The sequence below is a fragment of the Lissotriton helveticus genome, chromosome 1_2, assembly GCF_964261635.1.
Source record: "Lissotriton helveticus chromosome 1_2, aLisHel1.1, whole genome shotgun sequence".
Classification (NCBI taxonomy): Eukaryota; Metazoa; Chordata; class Amphibia; order Caudata; family Salamandridae; genus Lissotriton; species Lissotriton helveticus.
The window spans coordinates 419,060,140-419,075,670 of record NC_136058.1 but is presented as its reverse complement, the minus strand read 5'-3'; the positions used below and the strand labels follow the sequence as shown (position 1 = coordinate 419,075,670).

General features: G+C 49.6%; 1 protein-coding gene across 2 annotated transcripts in view; it reads right to left on the bottom strand.

The window, feature by feature from the left end:
- LOC144807191 (E3 ubiquitin-protein ligase TRIM11-like) overlaps positions 1 to 15,531 on the bottom strand; it is a 297,802-nt gene that overhangs the window by 76,002 nt on the left and 206,269 nt on the right. For both annotated transcript variants that reach the window (XR_013606133.1, XM_078673072.1), the window contains exons 4-5: positions 5,971 to 5,993; positions 1,097 to 1,212 (exon numbers count right to left, since the gene is read on the bottom strand). Coding sequence is in view for 1 of the 2 variants with exons in the window: in XM_078673072.1 (XP_078529198.1) it covers positions 1,097 to 1,212; positions 5,971 to 5,993 (139 nt within the window). In the remaining variant the exon portion in view is untranslated. The remainder of the gene's footprint in view (positions 1 to 1,096; positions 1,213 to 5,970; positions 5,994 to 15,531) is intronic.

The window sequence follows — 15,531 nt, the reverse complement described above, 5'->3', positions numbered from 1 at the left end:
AAATGCTTTACACGCTGCCTCTGTGATAAGCCTGGGTGCTTGTGCGAAACTACCAAGGGGGGAGCAGGGATTATTTTAGGAGTGTCCATTTCTGCCCTAAGGATTGGTGGCCGGAGGACTCGCCGTGCCTCCTCACTCAGTGGAAACAGCTAGAAACCTGGGAGTCTTGTTTGACTCCGCTCTTTCTTTTGACCCAACATGTAAGGAATGTGGCAGGAAGTTGCTTTAGTATCATCAAATCCCTAAAGAAATTTTTCGATTTCCTGCCCACTGATTTGAGAAAGACGGTGGCAGTGGCCCTCATTCTTTCACGTTTGAACTATTGTAACGGCCTGATGGCTGGGATTAAAAAATCCACGTTGAAAAAATTACAGAGTGTGCAACATGCAGCGGCCAGATTGGTACTTAAATTACCAAGGAGGTCCTCTGCCTCGGCTGCACTTAAGATTCTACATTGGCTGCCTTTGCACAAGAGGATTCTATTCACAATCCTTCTGACAACTTTCAGAGCCCTTAATAAGACAGGACCTAAGTACCTCTCAAGACGCTACACCCGTTATGATCCCCCAAGAAGTCTGAGATCCTCAGGCAGAAATCTGATTACCATCCCCAGATTCCATTATAAAACGAAGGGGGGAAAGACTCTCTCCGTGTTGGCATCAAAGGCTTGGAATGTCATGCCCAAAGAACTCAGACTCTTAGCCCATGAGAATGCTTTTAGGAAACAACTGAAAACTTGGATTTTTTATCTATCCGATGTCTTTGTAATGGCCTCTATCTAGTTCCCATCACTGTATGGTACATTATCTTAGCACCAGGATGCTCCTTTTGGAGCGACAGCATGCGCTTTACAAATACCCAATACAAATACAAATACAAATACAAATACAAATACCCCCTTACCCTGACTAGAGGCAAGGGTCCCTATTTGTCACAAGTACCTACCTATGCCAACTAGATACGCCCAAATCTAACAGTGAGGAAGGATGAAGGGGAAACCCCAAGGCCGTTACCTGAGTTTGTGTTTTTAGTTCTGCTGCATGTATGACCTCCCCTGCCCCTCAGCTGTGAAGTCCTCAGGGCTGGACTCACTCACCTTTGATCTTCTTCACTCTTTCCATCAGATAGGAGTGCTGCGAGCAAAACCTCTTCACGGTGTGTTCACGTTCAGCAGCATCATCCTCGGGCTTACAGATCGTCAAATTTTGAGTCCTGAGAACAAGATAAGAGTCAGAGCAGAGATCAGGGGCACACATGCAAGAGGTGTCAGCCAGAGGCAAGAGGCATCAGTCAGAGGCAAGAGGTGTCAGGCAGAGGCAAGAGGTGTCAGCCAGAGGCAAGAGGTGTCAGCCAGAGGCAAGGGGTGTCAGCCAGAGGCAAGGGGTGTCAGCCAGAGGTAAGAGGTGTCAGCCAGAGGCAAGAGGTGTCAGGCACAGGCAAGAGGTGGTGTAAGGCACAGGCGAGAGGTGTCAGCCAGAGGCAAGAGGTGTCAGCCAGAGGCACAGAGGCAAGAGGTGTCAGCCAGAGGCAAGAGGTGTCAGCCAGAGGCAAGAGGTGTCAGTCAGAGGTAAGAGGTGTCAGCTAGAGGTAAGAGGTGTCAGCCATTGGTAAGAGGTGTCAGCCATTGGTAAGAGGTGTCAGCCAGAGGTAAGAGGTGTCAGGCACAGGCAAGAGGTTTCAGGCACAGGCAAGAGGTTTCAGGCACAGGCAAGAGGTGTCAGGCAGAGGTAAGAGGTGTCAGGCAGAGGTAAGAGGTGTCAGCCAGAGGTAAGAGGTGTCAGCCAGAGGTAAGAGGTGTCAGCCAGAGGTAAGAGGTGTCAGCCAGAGGTAAGAGGTGCCAGGCAGAGGCAAGAGGTGCCAGGCAGAGGCAAGAGGTGTCAGCCAGAGGCAAGAGGTGTCAGGCAGAGGTAAGAGGTGTCAGGCAGAGGTAAGAGATGTCAGGCAGAGGTAAGAGATGTCAGGCAGAGGCAAGAGGTGTCAGGCAAAGGCAATAGGTGTCGGGCAGAGGCAAGAGGTGTCATGCAGAGGCAAGGGGTGTCAGGCACAAATAAGGGGTGTCAGGCAGAGGTAAGAGGTGTCAGGCAGAAATAAGGGGTGTCAGGCACAGGCAAGAGGTGTCAGGCACAGGCAAGAGGTGTCAGGCACAGGCAAGAGGTGTCAGGCACAGGCAAGAGGTGTCAGGCACAGGTAAGAGGTGCCAGGCAGAGGTAAGAGGTGCCAGGCAGAGGTAAGTGGTGCCAGGCAGAGGCAGGAGATGTCAGGCAGAGGTAGGAGGTGTCAGGCACAGGCAAGAGGTGTCAGGTAGAGGCAAGAGGTGTCAGGCAGAGGCAAGAGGTGTCAGCCAGAGGCAAGAGGTGTCAGCCAGAGGCAAGAGGTGTCAGCCAGAGGCAAGAGGTGTCAGCCAGAGGCAAGAGGTGTCAGGCACAGGCAAGAGGTGTCAGGCACAGGCAAGAGGTGTCAGGCACAGGCAAGAAGTGTCAGCCAGACCCAAGAGGTGTCAGGCACAGGCAAGAGGTGTCAGGCACAGACAAGAGGTGTCAGCCAGAGGCAAGTGGTGTCAGCCAGAGGCAAGTGGTGTTATCCAGAGGCAAGAGGTGTCAGCCAGAGGTAAGAGGTGTCAGCCAGAGGTAAGAGGTGTCAGCCAGAGGTAAGAAGTGTCAGCCAGAGGTAAGAGGTGTCAACTAGAGGCAAGAGGTGTCAACTAGAGGCAAGAGGTGTCAGCCAGAGGCAAGAGGTGTCAGGCACAGGCAAGAGGTGTCAGGCACAGGCAAGAGGTGTCAGGCACAGGCAAGAAGTGTCAGCCAGACCCAAGAGGTGTCAGGCACAGGCAAGAGGTGTCAGGCACAGACAAGAGGTGTCAGCCAGAGGTAAGAGGTGCCAGGCAGAGGCAAGAGGTGCCAGGCAGAGGCAAGAGGTGCCAGGCAGAGGCAAGAGGTGTCAGCCAGAGGCAAGAGGTGTCAGGCAGAGGTAAGAGGTGTCAGGCAGAGGTAAGAGATGTCAGGCAGAGGTAAGAGATGTCAGGCAGAGGTAAGAGGTGTCAGGCAGAGGCAAGAGGTGTCAGGCAAAGGCAATAGGTGTCGGGCAGAGGCAAGAGGTGTCATGCAGAGGCAAAGGGTGTCAGGCACAAATAAGGGGTGTCAGGCAGAGGTAAGAGGTGTCAGGCAGAAATAAGGGGTGTCAGGCACAGGCAAGAGGTGTCAGGCACAGGCAAGAGGTGTCAGGCACAGGCAAGAGGTGTCAGGCAGAGGTAAGTGGTGCCAGGCAGAGGTAAGTGGTGCCAGGCAGAGGCAGGAGATGTCAGGCAGAGGTAGGAGGTGTCAGGCACAGGCAAGAGGTGTCAGGTAGAGGCAAGAGGTGTCAGGCAGAGGCAAGAGGTGTCAGCCAGACGCAAGAGGTGTCAGCCAGAGGCAAGAGGTGTCAGCCAGAGGCAAGAGGTGTCAGCCAGAGGCAAGAGGTGTCAGGCACAGGCAAGAGGTGTCAGGCACAGGCAAGAGGTGTCAGGCACAGGCAAGAAGTGTCAGCCAGACCCAAGAGGTGTCAGGCACAGGCAAGAGGTGTCAGGCACAGGCAAGTGGTGTCAGCCAGAGGCAAGTGGTGTCAGCCAGAGGCAAGTGGTGTCAGCCAGAGGCAAGTGGTGTTATCCAGAGGCAAGAGGTGTCAGCCAGAGGTAAGAGGTGTCAGCCAGAGGTAAGAGGTGTCAGCCAGAGGTAAGAAGTGTCAGCCAGAGGTAAGAAGTGTCAGCCAGAGGTAAGAGGTGTCAACTAGAGGCAAGAGGTGTCAACTAGAGGCAAGAGGTGTCAGGCAGAGGCAAGAGGTATCAGCCAGAGGCAAGAGGTGTCAGGCACAGGCAAGCGGTGTCAGCCAGAGGCAAGAGGTATCAGCCAGAGGCAAGAGGTGTCAGGCACAGGAAAGAGGTGTCAGGCACAGGAAAGAGGTGTCAGGCACAGGAAAGAGGTGTCAGGCAGAGGCAAGAGGTGTCAGGCAGAGGCAAGAGGTGTCAGGCAGAGGTAAGAGGTGTCAGGCAGAGGTAGGAGGTGTCAGGCAGAGGTAGGAGGTGTCAGGCAGAGGTAGGAGGTGTCAGGCAGAGGCAAGAGGTGCCAACTAGAGGTAAGAGATGTCAGACAGAGGTAAGAGGTGTCAGGCAGAGGTAAGAGGTGTCAGGCAGAGGCAAGAGGTGCCAGGCAGAGGGAAGAGGTGTCAACCAGAGGTAATAGGTGTCAGGCAGAGGTAAGAGGTGTCAGGCAGAGGTAAGAGGTGTCAGGCAGAGGTAAGAGGTGTCAGGCAGAGGTAAGAGGTGTCAGGCAGAGGTAAGAGGTGTCAGGCAGAGGTAAGAGGTGTCAGGCACAGGCAAGAGGTGTCAGGCACAGGCAAGAGGTGTCAGGCACAGGCAAGATGTGTCAGGCACAGGCAAGAGGTGTCAGGCACAGGCAAGAGATGTCAGGCAGAGGTAAGAGGTGTTAGGCACAGGCAAGCAGTGTCAGGCAGAGGCAAGAGTTGTCAGGCAGAGGCAAGAGGTGTCAGGCACAGGCAAGAGATATCAGCCAGAGGTAAGAGATATCAGCCAGAGGTAAGAGGTTTCAGGCAGAGGTAAAAGATGTCAGCCAGAGGTAAGAGGTGTTAAGCAGAGATAAGAGATGTCAGGCACAGGCAAGAGGTGTCAGGCAGAGGCAAGAGGTGTCAGGCAGAGGCAAGAGGTGTCAGCCAGAGGTAAGAGGTGTCAGCCAGAGGCAAGAGGTATCAGGCACAGGATGAGATTATTCCTAGTGCGGCTTTGAAAGGAGGAAGAGACGCTAATAGTTTTACGCTAAACTGTACTTTACGCCCTCCAATAGCCTCTTACAGCACTGAATATGAGACATCTCGCAGTGGCTTAGATCTAATTTCCTCAGGTTTAACTGGGATAAGACTGAGGTAGCTGCTTCATGGGGTCTCCTCCATGGCTTCTTGTAGTGGCTTTTTGGCCGCTGGACCATGTTTGGAATTGGAAGTTTAAATGGACAATGATCTATCCCTCTGTACTCATGTTCATGAAACTTTCTTCCACTTGTTTGGACTGATGAGGCTCTACGTAAAATAGTGTCACTGTTGTCCTCATGGTCTCTCTTGTGGTGCAGAGCATCATTTTGAGTAGACGTATTGTATTGTACTGTATTGCCTATAAGGCCATCCATGATTCAGGACCTAGGTTCCTCAAGGATGCCTTTCGGATCTACACTCCTCATAGGCCCCTTCGCTCGGCTTGTATCCACCTCCTCTCTGTCCCACGTACCAGAACCACTAGCTGGGGAGACAGACGCTTTCTAGTAGCAACCCCCAGGCGGTGGAACTCACGCCCCCTGTCCATCAAAACCAGTCCCACACTCATCTTCTTCCGTAAACTCCTGAAAACCTGGTTATTCAATCAATGATTCATCTGGTAGTTCTTCTTCCCACGCAGTCTGATATGCGCCAAGACACCCTCGGGTATTTGTGCGCAATAAAAATCTCAAAAACATAAACATAAACATAAACGTGACTATGGCCCGCCTTGTTTTAGGGCTTCAAGCCATCTTGTTCACCGCCTGCATTGTGGACACACAGGTGGCCGCAGCAAACCTTGCTCTCTCTCTGCCGCGTTATCCTTCTACCTCGAGGCCATGGACTCTCTCCATTGGCTCCCAGTGACCAAGCAAATTCAGTTGAAATCACTGTCTATAGTACATAGGACCTTCCACCACATTGGACCGTACTCTCTTCAACACAAATCACAACTTTACATTCCACCTAGACAGTAACGTTCAGCTAATGCTAAATTGTTGAAGGTTCCAAATTTAGAAAAGCCCGTGCTGGTGGTGGAGCGTTCTCCAGGCAGACTTCCCTTAACTCCACAAGGAAGCTTCACGCTTTGGAAAGCTTTGAAGGCCGGCCGCTATGAGCACTTAAAATTACTACTTTGTTGCAGAAATATTCTACCTGAGAGCAGGAACATACCTGGCGATGGAGTTCTGTGCAACCTAGAAAGGGAAAGAACAAGAGAAAGTCAATATAAACACCCCTGGCATCATGGTGTGAGTTGGTTTAGATGTTGAGGAGACACAGACTTGTCATTTTGGGAGATGCTCTGTGCTATGCCCGCTCTCCCTGAGTCTTCGGAGTCTGCCTGCCTGGGTGATGTCAGGTTACTGAGAAGGTGTCATCAAAAGGCAGCGGAATGTTAGCCTGGAGTGCTCCACCGCTGCCAGCTAGGGAGGGGTGGCGGGTCTCTTCAGAATGGTCTGATCTACTTTCCTCATGCTCCCGGTGAGATATAGCCTGGAGCTAGGACAGGCTGAAAATGTTTAAAAATGTGTGGTGTTACCTGGTACTTGGAGTAGACTTATGTTACCTACACCTGGTATGGGATCATTTGGGATAATGTCAATATTCTGCATTAAAATCTAATCAAAGACTTCTCGAGTCAGTTACTGACCCACTCAGAGCCGTAGTGAGTTATTCTGAGTTTGACAGAGCGGGAGCCTCTCCGTACAATGCTGGCGCTCACCCTTCTTCCTCGAATTGCCTGTGTTATGCTGTCATTACTTAAAAAGTGTAACGGTCAGATAACAACAGTATCCAGCGGGTAAAGCTTCAGGTTAGATCTTCCACCGCAAGGTTGGGAGTGCCTAAGCTGCGTTGTTAGCGCCTACCCCTCGCCGCTGGATCCGGCGGCGAGGGGTAGGCACTACTTTTTAGGTAATGACAGCATAACACAGGCAATTCGAGGAAGAAGGGTAATATAGGGAAACAGCCTGTTTAACCCTCTTTTTTCCTGTTTTGCATGGCTTTTATTCACACTAGTGTATACACAATATACATTAGGGACTTAGTGTAGACAGTTACTCTTTAGATACCAGCTAGTTAGTTCCATTGGTCCTGAAGAATCGCTTGTTAATATACGCCAGCGAGAAACATGTTGACCGGACAATAGCACTTTCTGAAGGATCTCTGGAAGCATAATATTCCAGTTTCACCTTCTAGAATCTCTTTTTAACTAAAGCAGCGGACCGCCTGAATAAATCATTCCTTGGTACCCCTAGCTTTATTTTAATCACTTGATAACGTCTACTAACTTACCAGGCCCCACACCCGCACTTCATCTATACGGCTGTTGGAAAAAGATCTCCGCCAAAGAGCCCCTCTTAGAGATGTTGCCTGTTGGGTATTGCACCGCCGACCCAACGAGGAGCAGGCCCAAATGATGAAGCATGACACCTGCAAAGGTGTGTGAGGGCATTAAATCCAACAAAATGGATGCCCAGGGTTAATTCTTCCTTACCCTGACAACATCCTCTGCATCTCTTGACGCATACTCTGGTTCACCCCTCTCCAGGAACAGTTCAGCACATTTTGTACTAATGTTGACCTTTTGGGCATCGCTGTAGCTGGACCTTCTGCTTATCTTTAAGCAGTAATAGCCCTCCTCTCCTCCCTTTGTACACATGCTATTGTAAGGCTACCTGTTCTCATAGGCCAGGATGGGCTGTTGGAATTGTAACATTCTACATTCCTAACAGACTCGGGGAACATGGTAGAAACTCGAGTTTAGTATGCCTGAACTCAGAATAATAAAATACATCTTTTAGTAAAGGTTGTTTTAATATTCTGTGTTTGCAAATACCACTTTTAGAAAGTAGGTATTTGCTTGCCTAACCTTTTCAGCCCCCCTCTGCTAGGATGTGTATCTGCTGTCTGGTTTCTGTGAGTGACAGGGCTGGGGAATCCCAGGAGACAGGCTGGGGCAGCCAGGTGGTGAATAGGAAGATTACAGCCAGCCAGATGGGTGGGAGGAGTGCACCTGGACTCTGAATAGGGCTGTGCTCTGCCACCACAATGCTAGCTCCACCTCCTTTGGAGCGTCTGATGTCTCTGCCCTGCACACTGAAAAGACAAGCCAGAGTCCTGTAAACAAAGTACTCTAGAACTGGGCTGAACTCGACAAAGGCACCCTGGCCGCCTGAAAGAACAAAAGATTTGCAGTATAAGTATTGGGACCCTGAGCCCAAGAATTCAGATCCTGCTGAAACAAGAAGTACCTCTACCCGACGAGAAGGAACTGGGAAAGCTGCAAGGAGGAGTACTGACCCTGACCTGGGGGATTGGCCTGCAGTGGTTGCCTTGCTGTGAGAGGAGAGGAAATAGACTGGAAAAGACTTTGCTCAACTTGTGCTTCAAAAAGATCTCCAAGGGCTTGTGGGTGAGCTTGCTCTCTGAACTAAGTCCCAGGACTATTGGACTCCCAACGCCTTCACAAGAGCTGCTGGAAACTGCCAAATTCTCCGTGTCGCTGGAGCCGAGATCAAAGTGCGCCTCGAAGACCTGACCGCTGCGAAGCCCCGTGCCAGTTGCCGACCTGAACCGCGTGACGCCGCACCCTCTAGGAGCCTTAGCTCGCACCGTAAGGAGAAGGGCCGCACCGCACACTGCTTCACCCTCCCCCTTCTGAGCGGCACTGATCATCGTACCCCTGCCGCTGGAGTTCCCGTCCCGAGCGCCCCACAGGGCCGAGTACAGCTCGTACGCTTGCAGCGTACCAGCCACCTTGCACCATGCCACCCTGCACCATGCCACCCGGGACTAAAATGCAACCCCGCTCTTGAAGGTGTGACTCGCACGCCACACTGTGCGTGGACGCCGGAAAACCACGACCATCCGCCTCGCTCCCCGTGGCCCCTCCTCTACGCCTCACACAAGACGCCTACAGAGAGCCGGGGTTCACAACGCTGAGGGGCCGACAACGCTCCTGGTTCGCCTCCACGTCGGACGCTACAATGAATGAATGGGAACTTGTATTGCGCATACTTAACCCCAAGGGGCATCAAGGCACAAGGAGCACAGACAGACATAGAGAGTAAGAAAACAGATAATACAGTTAGTAAGACTGAGAGAAGAGCCATGTCTTTAAGAGTTTACGGAAAATCCCCAAGGAGGGTTGGCTAGAAAGTTCGGGGGGGGAGTGTTCCATAATTTCAGGGCTATAGTGGAAAAGGCTCTTCCTCCTCATTTCGCCTTTTTGAATCTGGGGACTGTAAGCAGATTTCTAGAGGCTGAGCGGAGGGTTCTATTAGGGGTGTAGGGACTGACAAGGGTCTTGATACCTTCGGGACCCGATCCAAACACAGCCCTGTGAGCCAGACAGATAATCTTGAAGGAAATCCTGGCATGTATAGGTAGCCAATGGAGGTCCTTCCTGGCCTGGGTTGCAGATGAGAGCCTGGGTAGGTTTAAGACCATCCTGGCTGCGACATTCTGGACCATCTGGAGGCGATGGAGAGATTTCTTGTTAATGCCACCATAAAGCGCATTGCAATAGTCAATCCTGGAAGAGACCAGGGCAACTGTTGACTGTTTGCGGGCGTCGGGCGATAGATATGGGGCAATCTTTTTCAGCATCCGGATGGTATTACAGCAGGTGGAAACAGTTCTATTGACCTGGAGGTCAAAGGAGAGAGCAGGGTCTATGAGAACTTCAAGATTTTTGGCCGAGTTGGTAGGGTGTGGGCAATCTCCCAAGGAGGAGGGCCACCAGTCCTTCGACCAGATGTCCTGGTTTCCTCCAAAGATTAAGACCTCCGTCTTCTCCCCATATAATTTTAGATAGTTACGCACCATCCATTGCGAGACTGCCTCCATACATGTTCGAAATTTGAAGGCAGCATCTTTTATCGATAGGGTGGTGGAGACGATAATCTGAGTATCGTCTGCGTATGACAATATTTGGTATCCAAAGGATCTTACTACTTCGGCAAGTGGGGTTACATAGATGTTAAATAACAAGGGGCTCAACGCAGAGCCTTGAGGAACCCCACATTGCACGGCCTGGGAGGGAGACAGAAAGTTGCCAAGCTTTACTCTTTGCTGTCTCTGGTGAAGGAAGGAGGTTAGGAGATTAAGGGCACTTCCTCTCACCCCTATCCCCTTCAGCCTGTCTACCAGGATTGAAGGGTGTCAAACGCTGCCGTAAGGTCAAGCAGCACCAATAGAGTGGTCTGTCCCCTGTCCACCTCAGATCGGATGTTATTGACCACGACAGTAAGGGCAGACTCGGTGCTATGGGTAGTGCAAAACCCATGTTGGGAGACGTCCAGTAGGCTCATCCTTACTAAGTAGATGGTCAAGTGACGTTTAAGGTGGACCTCGAGTATCTTGGCCGGGGCTGGAAGTAAAGATATGGGCCGGAAGTTTATTAGGACTTCAGGGTTCAGAGAGGGCTTTTTTAGAAGAGGCTTAACAACTGCCGTTTTCCTTGGAATAGGGAAGGTCCCCTCAGTAATGGCCCTATTCATAACCTCTAGAAGAGGAGGAAGGACCACCTCTCTACATGCCTTCAGGATTTTTAAAGGACAGAGGTCCAGAGGCGAGGATGATTTGGTGGCATCCAAAAGGCGATTGAGTTCGTCCTGAGTCAGATGGGGAAAGCTAGAAAAACTGGGAGTGGAACCTGGTTCCGGGGTCTTGTTATAGGAGGGGAGAGGGGAAGGAGGCCGGGATGCCCTTTTGGTGTCCAGCTCTGAATTGAGGGTTTTACGGGAGATATAAATGTCCGAGATTTTGGTGTGAAAGAAGCTTGCGATGTTATCGCAGAGCTCCTGTGACTCAGCAACGGAATCGATGATTTTAGGTGTCAACAGAGTGTCTATAATTTTGAAAAGCTCTCTCGACGATTTCAGCGAGGTGGTGATTTTGCTGAAGTAAATCTTTTTTTCCTGAAATATGGCCCTTTTGTATTCCCTTAGGGCTAGCTTATGTTGACTCTTCCCCTGTGAGTCAGGGCAGGCATACCAGGCTCTTTCTTTTTGCCTACATTTCTGCCGAAGGAGTCTTAGGTGCTCAGAAAACCAGGGCGACGAGGGACTCTTCCTAGCCGAGTAGTGTTTTTTAGGTGGTGCTAGAGTGTCCATTGCGTTAGATAGGGTATTCGACAGACCGAGAGCTGCTTCTTTCGTGTCTGACTGAGAGAGGGAACTAATGTCTGCCATAAAAGGGGCAAGACTGGTGTTAGAAACCTCATTATATTTTCTCCGGATTTCCCATGGTTTCCTATTCACTTGGTCGGGGCCAAAGGGAGTCATGTTAAGATGGAATGGTATTGCCCTGTGATCGGACCAGGGCAGGGGAATCGGAGTTCCCATCACCAGTCTGGCATCATTTGAGAAGATGCCGTCTAGTGTATGTCCAGCGAGGTGGGTGGGGCCGTCAACCAGTTGACTCAGCCCACATGTAGTTAGACCCTCTATCAAAGATTTAGTATCTTTGTCGTCATCTATCTCAAGATGAAAATTAAAATCACCAAGAAGGGTGAGATTAGGTCTACTAATAAAGGGCTCTAGCAGTGTAAGTAATTCGTGGGAGAAGGTAGTCCTAGGGCCTGGTGGCCTATAGCAGAGGATACCTGCAAAAGAGGCTGAAGGAGCAAACTGTATAGTGAAGTATAGTGCCTCGCAGTTATCCGAGAAGGGCAAGAGGGTGTCAATACGACATGTAAAGCAGTCTTTACATAAAATACCCAGTCCACCACCCCTACGCCCAACTCAATCCATTCTGGTTAGGGCGTAACCATCAGGAATGGCCTCAACTAGGTCAGGACCCGATGAGTCCGTAGCCCAGGTCTCTGTTATAAAGACCCAAGGAGGCTTCCTCTGTGCTACAAATTCGTTAAATGCTACCTTGTTTTTAACTAGAGACCTGGCATTGATAAGAAAACATGTCTCATTTATCGGATGTTCTGAAATCTTGGCTATCCCCGACCTGACCCGATGCCTTCCAGGATGTCTAGGTCGAACAGGTCTGGGTGAATTACAACCACAGATATTAGTCAATATGTCCTCGGGACGTATAGTATGATGACATGCCATGGGGGGAGGTCTAAGGGTAAGCAGGGTGGAAAGTATACCAGACTCATACTTCGCAAGGGAAGGTGAGAGTGGTCTGTCTCCACCGTCCTGAATCGTGGCCTCAGCGCGGACAATCCAAGGTAACTGTATGCCTCGCACTGCGGTTGTGTGCGCACCGAAGTAAGTTTCATTCCCGTGAGAGCCGCACAGACAGCGCAAAGCGCACAGAATTGAAAACTATGCATTTTGTAACCAAGAACTGGTTTGCTAACAAGTATTGTGGATTATCTCTGAAGTTATATGGTCTTGTGCTAAGCCTTTATATAAAAGATACTTATTTTTATACAAACCCTGATGTGGTGTCCATGTGTGGTGTTGTCACTGAGTTACTGTATGTGTTCACAAATGCTTAACCCATAACGCTCTGAGATAAGCCTTGGCTGCTCGTGCCACGCTACCTAGAGGGTGAGCAGGGGTTATTTTAGAGGGTAATCCCCTTGTCCTGACTGGAGGAGAGGGTCCCTGCTTGTCACAAGTCCTTACCTGTGCTAACCAGAGACCCCCAATTCTAACAATACGTGTATGTATGTCATGCACAGACCAATAGTGTGTGTACCCCCTACCAACTGGAGAGCGGTGGCGCCATACATCGACCAATCCATCGATCTCAGCAATAACCAAAACCGCACGGGCAGCTGCGGAGGGAGAACGTGTTGGGCCCTTTGACCTGCCCAGGTCAGGAGATTGCACGCAATTAAAATCGCCACCCCATAAAGTGGGCATCTTCAAATGTGTCATGAGTTTGCTATGAAGGTTACGATAAAATTGGGGGTTATTGTAGTTTGGACCAGGTACCCCGATCAAGCGCATGTCCCACTACGGCAGGTGACCACAAAATCCGTTCCCTCAATGTCTATATCGACAGATCGCATCGCGATGTCAGTGCCCTGACGGGCCCACACAAGATCCCCCACGCATGTGATGTGAAACCAGCCGCCACACAAAAGCCCTTCATTCTTCTCTGCATGAGTTGTCCTGTGTTAGGCGCTAAATGGTTTTCCTGTAACACCGCCACATCTATGTGATATCATTGCAAATATGGAACTACTTTGCGGTTCTTGATCTGATCATTTAGCCCTCATACATTCCAGGTTAAGAAAGTCAAATAGTGATCCCTCTGTGCGGTTGTTTGGTCACCCCTTGCACACATATTCTATTCAAATATCACATTTCACAATGATCACATGAATATTACATTGAATGCCTATAATCGTATCCATGCTGCTGCCATCAAGCAATGCATAATCAATAAACCCCCCCACCCTCTCCCATGTCGCACCCCCCAACGTTGACATGACATCTTTATTTCCACCCTCAAAACTTAACAATCCTTCTACTGGTCGTGTGTGTGTCACACTATGGGGCGAAGAGTGCCCGACCTGATATCACAAACTTGACATCGCTATTACTGTACTTCTTTTACAAACTATCATCCGTTGTTTCAATGACTGAAGTATACTCTGCCCCAATTAAGAATAGCCAATCAATTGCGTTGTAACTTACAATTATTGGACCGGAGCAGCCTCCTACGCCTCCCGCCCCTAAATGACCCAATACATACCGATGACAAACTGGAATAGTTTCCTCCCACTCAACTGATATAGGCATCATCATACTTGTAGATAAAGTGAGACCAACAATATGTATTAGAACCAATACAATCTCTCAGTCATTGTGATCTAGTTTGCTATGTGAATCATGGTCCTCCGCCACTCCATCGGACGTCTTTTTGCCTACCTGTGACCTGCTGTAGCCCCTGAGCACCTGCCGCAAATTACCTGGATCCATGTAAACGCTTGCTTTCCCCTCAATAGTTACCTTCAAATGAGCTGGATAAAGCATGGCATATTCAATGTTCATCTCTCTTGGCTTAACGCTCGATGAGAGCGAACTGTCTGCGAGCCTCTTGCACCTGAGGAGTGAAGCCCAGGAACAGCGAGAGCTCGGAACCCTGATGTTGCAGCCAACGGTAGTTCAATATTTGCGCTAATATAGGGGTGGGGCTGGGTGCTAGTGACCATACTGCTGTTCAACAATGAAGAAGGAAGAGAATGTTTAGCGGCCCAAGAGGGTGGTGAGTAATGTCTCCACATATAGTACCATATTGGCAGTCAGAGTGGACTCGGGGAGGTCTACTATGCGTATATTATTGTGCCTGGAGTCCGCCTCAAGATCCTCCGTTTTGGCTTTTAATGCTTCCACCAGTTTCCCAACCTGTTTTTGCAAGCTTGCGGCTTCTGCATTGTGGTCTTCGATATCAGAGACTCTCCTCTCCACCATATCGATTCTCTAAGCCTGTTTGTCCATCCTCCTGCATAAGATCCATACGCAAATCTAGAGTCAATTTTGCCAGCAATAGTAGACAGGCTCTGCTGCATCGCTTCCAGTATGTTGCACACATCTCCCCCCGGCGCAGCTCCTTGGTTCCCCAATTCAGCATCCGATTCCTCATCTCTTGTCCTGGCTGACTTACGTTGGTCGAACTGGAGCTTGGTTTGAGTTTTATCCGATTTCTCCATTGTCGCACAGGATTATAGCCCATATTGGATCACAGGTCACCAAAGCGCATAGGCACAGAGACACTGCCACTCATTAATCCACGGTCAAGGCACAGTTACACTACTCAAGTCAAGTCAAAGTTTTATTTGCATAATTAGTTAAAATTGTTACAAAATTCGCATAATAAAATAACGATACAAAGTTTATTAAAATTTGGTAAAATTATTGTCTCTCGGCTTTTGTTTTGATTAGGGACGGGTCCTGTGTGGTCCTGGGGTTAGGCTGGCCCTGTTTGCCCACCAACTGGATGGTCCTCCTGTTCTATTGATTCTAAAAGTTTTCTTGCTACTGCCAAGAATTTGACTCCACGGCATGCTAAAATTATATTGGAGCCACCGAGCCAGCTTGTGACTGCGTCTCTACAGGATCGAATGTTTAGAGCATTGAAGATGGGTTTCAATAAGAGTCATCTCTGACTTATCAGGGCCGGACATAGGCAGAAGAGGTGAACAAGTGTTTCGGTTTTGTATCCGCAAAGGCGACATTGATTCGTCTGGTGTGGTGATTTCCAGGACGGTAGTAAATCCTTTGTGACATGCATCCCCATCCGATAGGCTGTAAAAGACTTTTTTAGATGTCCACTAAAGTGGGATGTTAAATATGCGTGTATTTTTGGGGTTGTGAAACAGTTCAGGATGGTCCAGGCATGCCGCCGTTTTGCCAGTAACTCTTTGTCCTCAAAAAGGATTTCCATTTTGCTGCCGCGTTTGCTGATTTTTTTTAACTTACTTTATCTGTCCCTGATTTCCAAACGACTTCTAGCTCTAACTTTTCCACGCAGAATGTCAGATACTTTCCCCAATTGTTCATGGTTTCAGTTTCCCCCCGTTTCTTGATTTCCTCCCAGCTTAGCCAGTCCAGGGAGTCTGGATCTGCAGATCTAAGTTTGTGGCAGAAGTTCACGAAGCCGCTCATGCTCCGGAATTTCTGATTTTGCAGTCCAAATTCAAGCCTGACTTGTGTGGCTGAAGCAGATTTAGGAAGATTGAAGACCGCTTTATAAATTTTAATTTGTAATTCATTTAAAAGGTCCACCTCCTTGCCACACCATGTGGCTAAACCA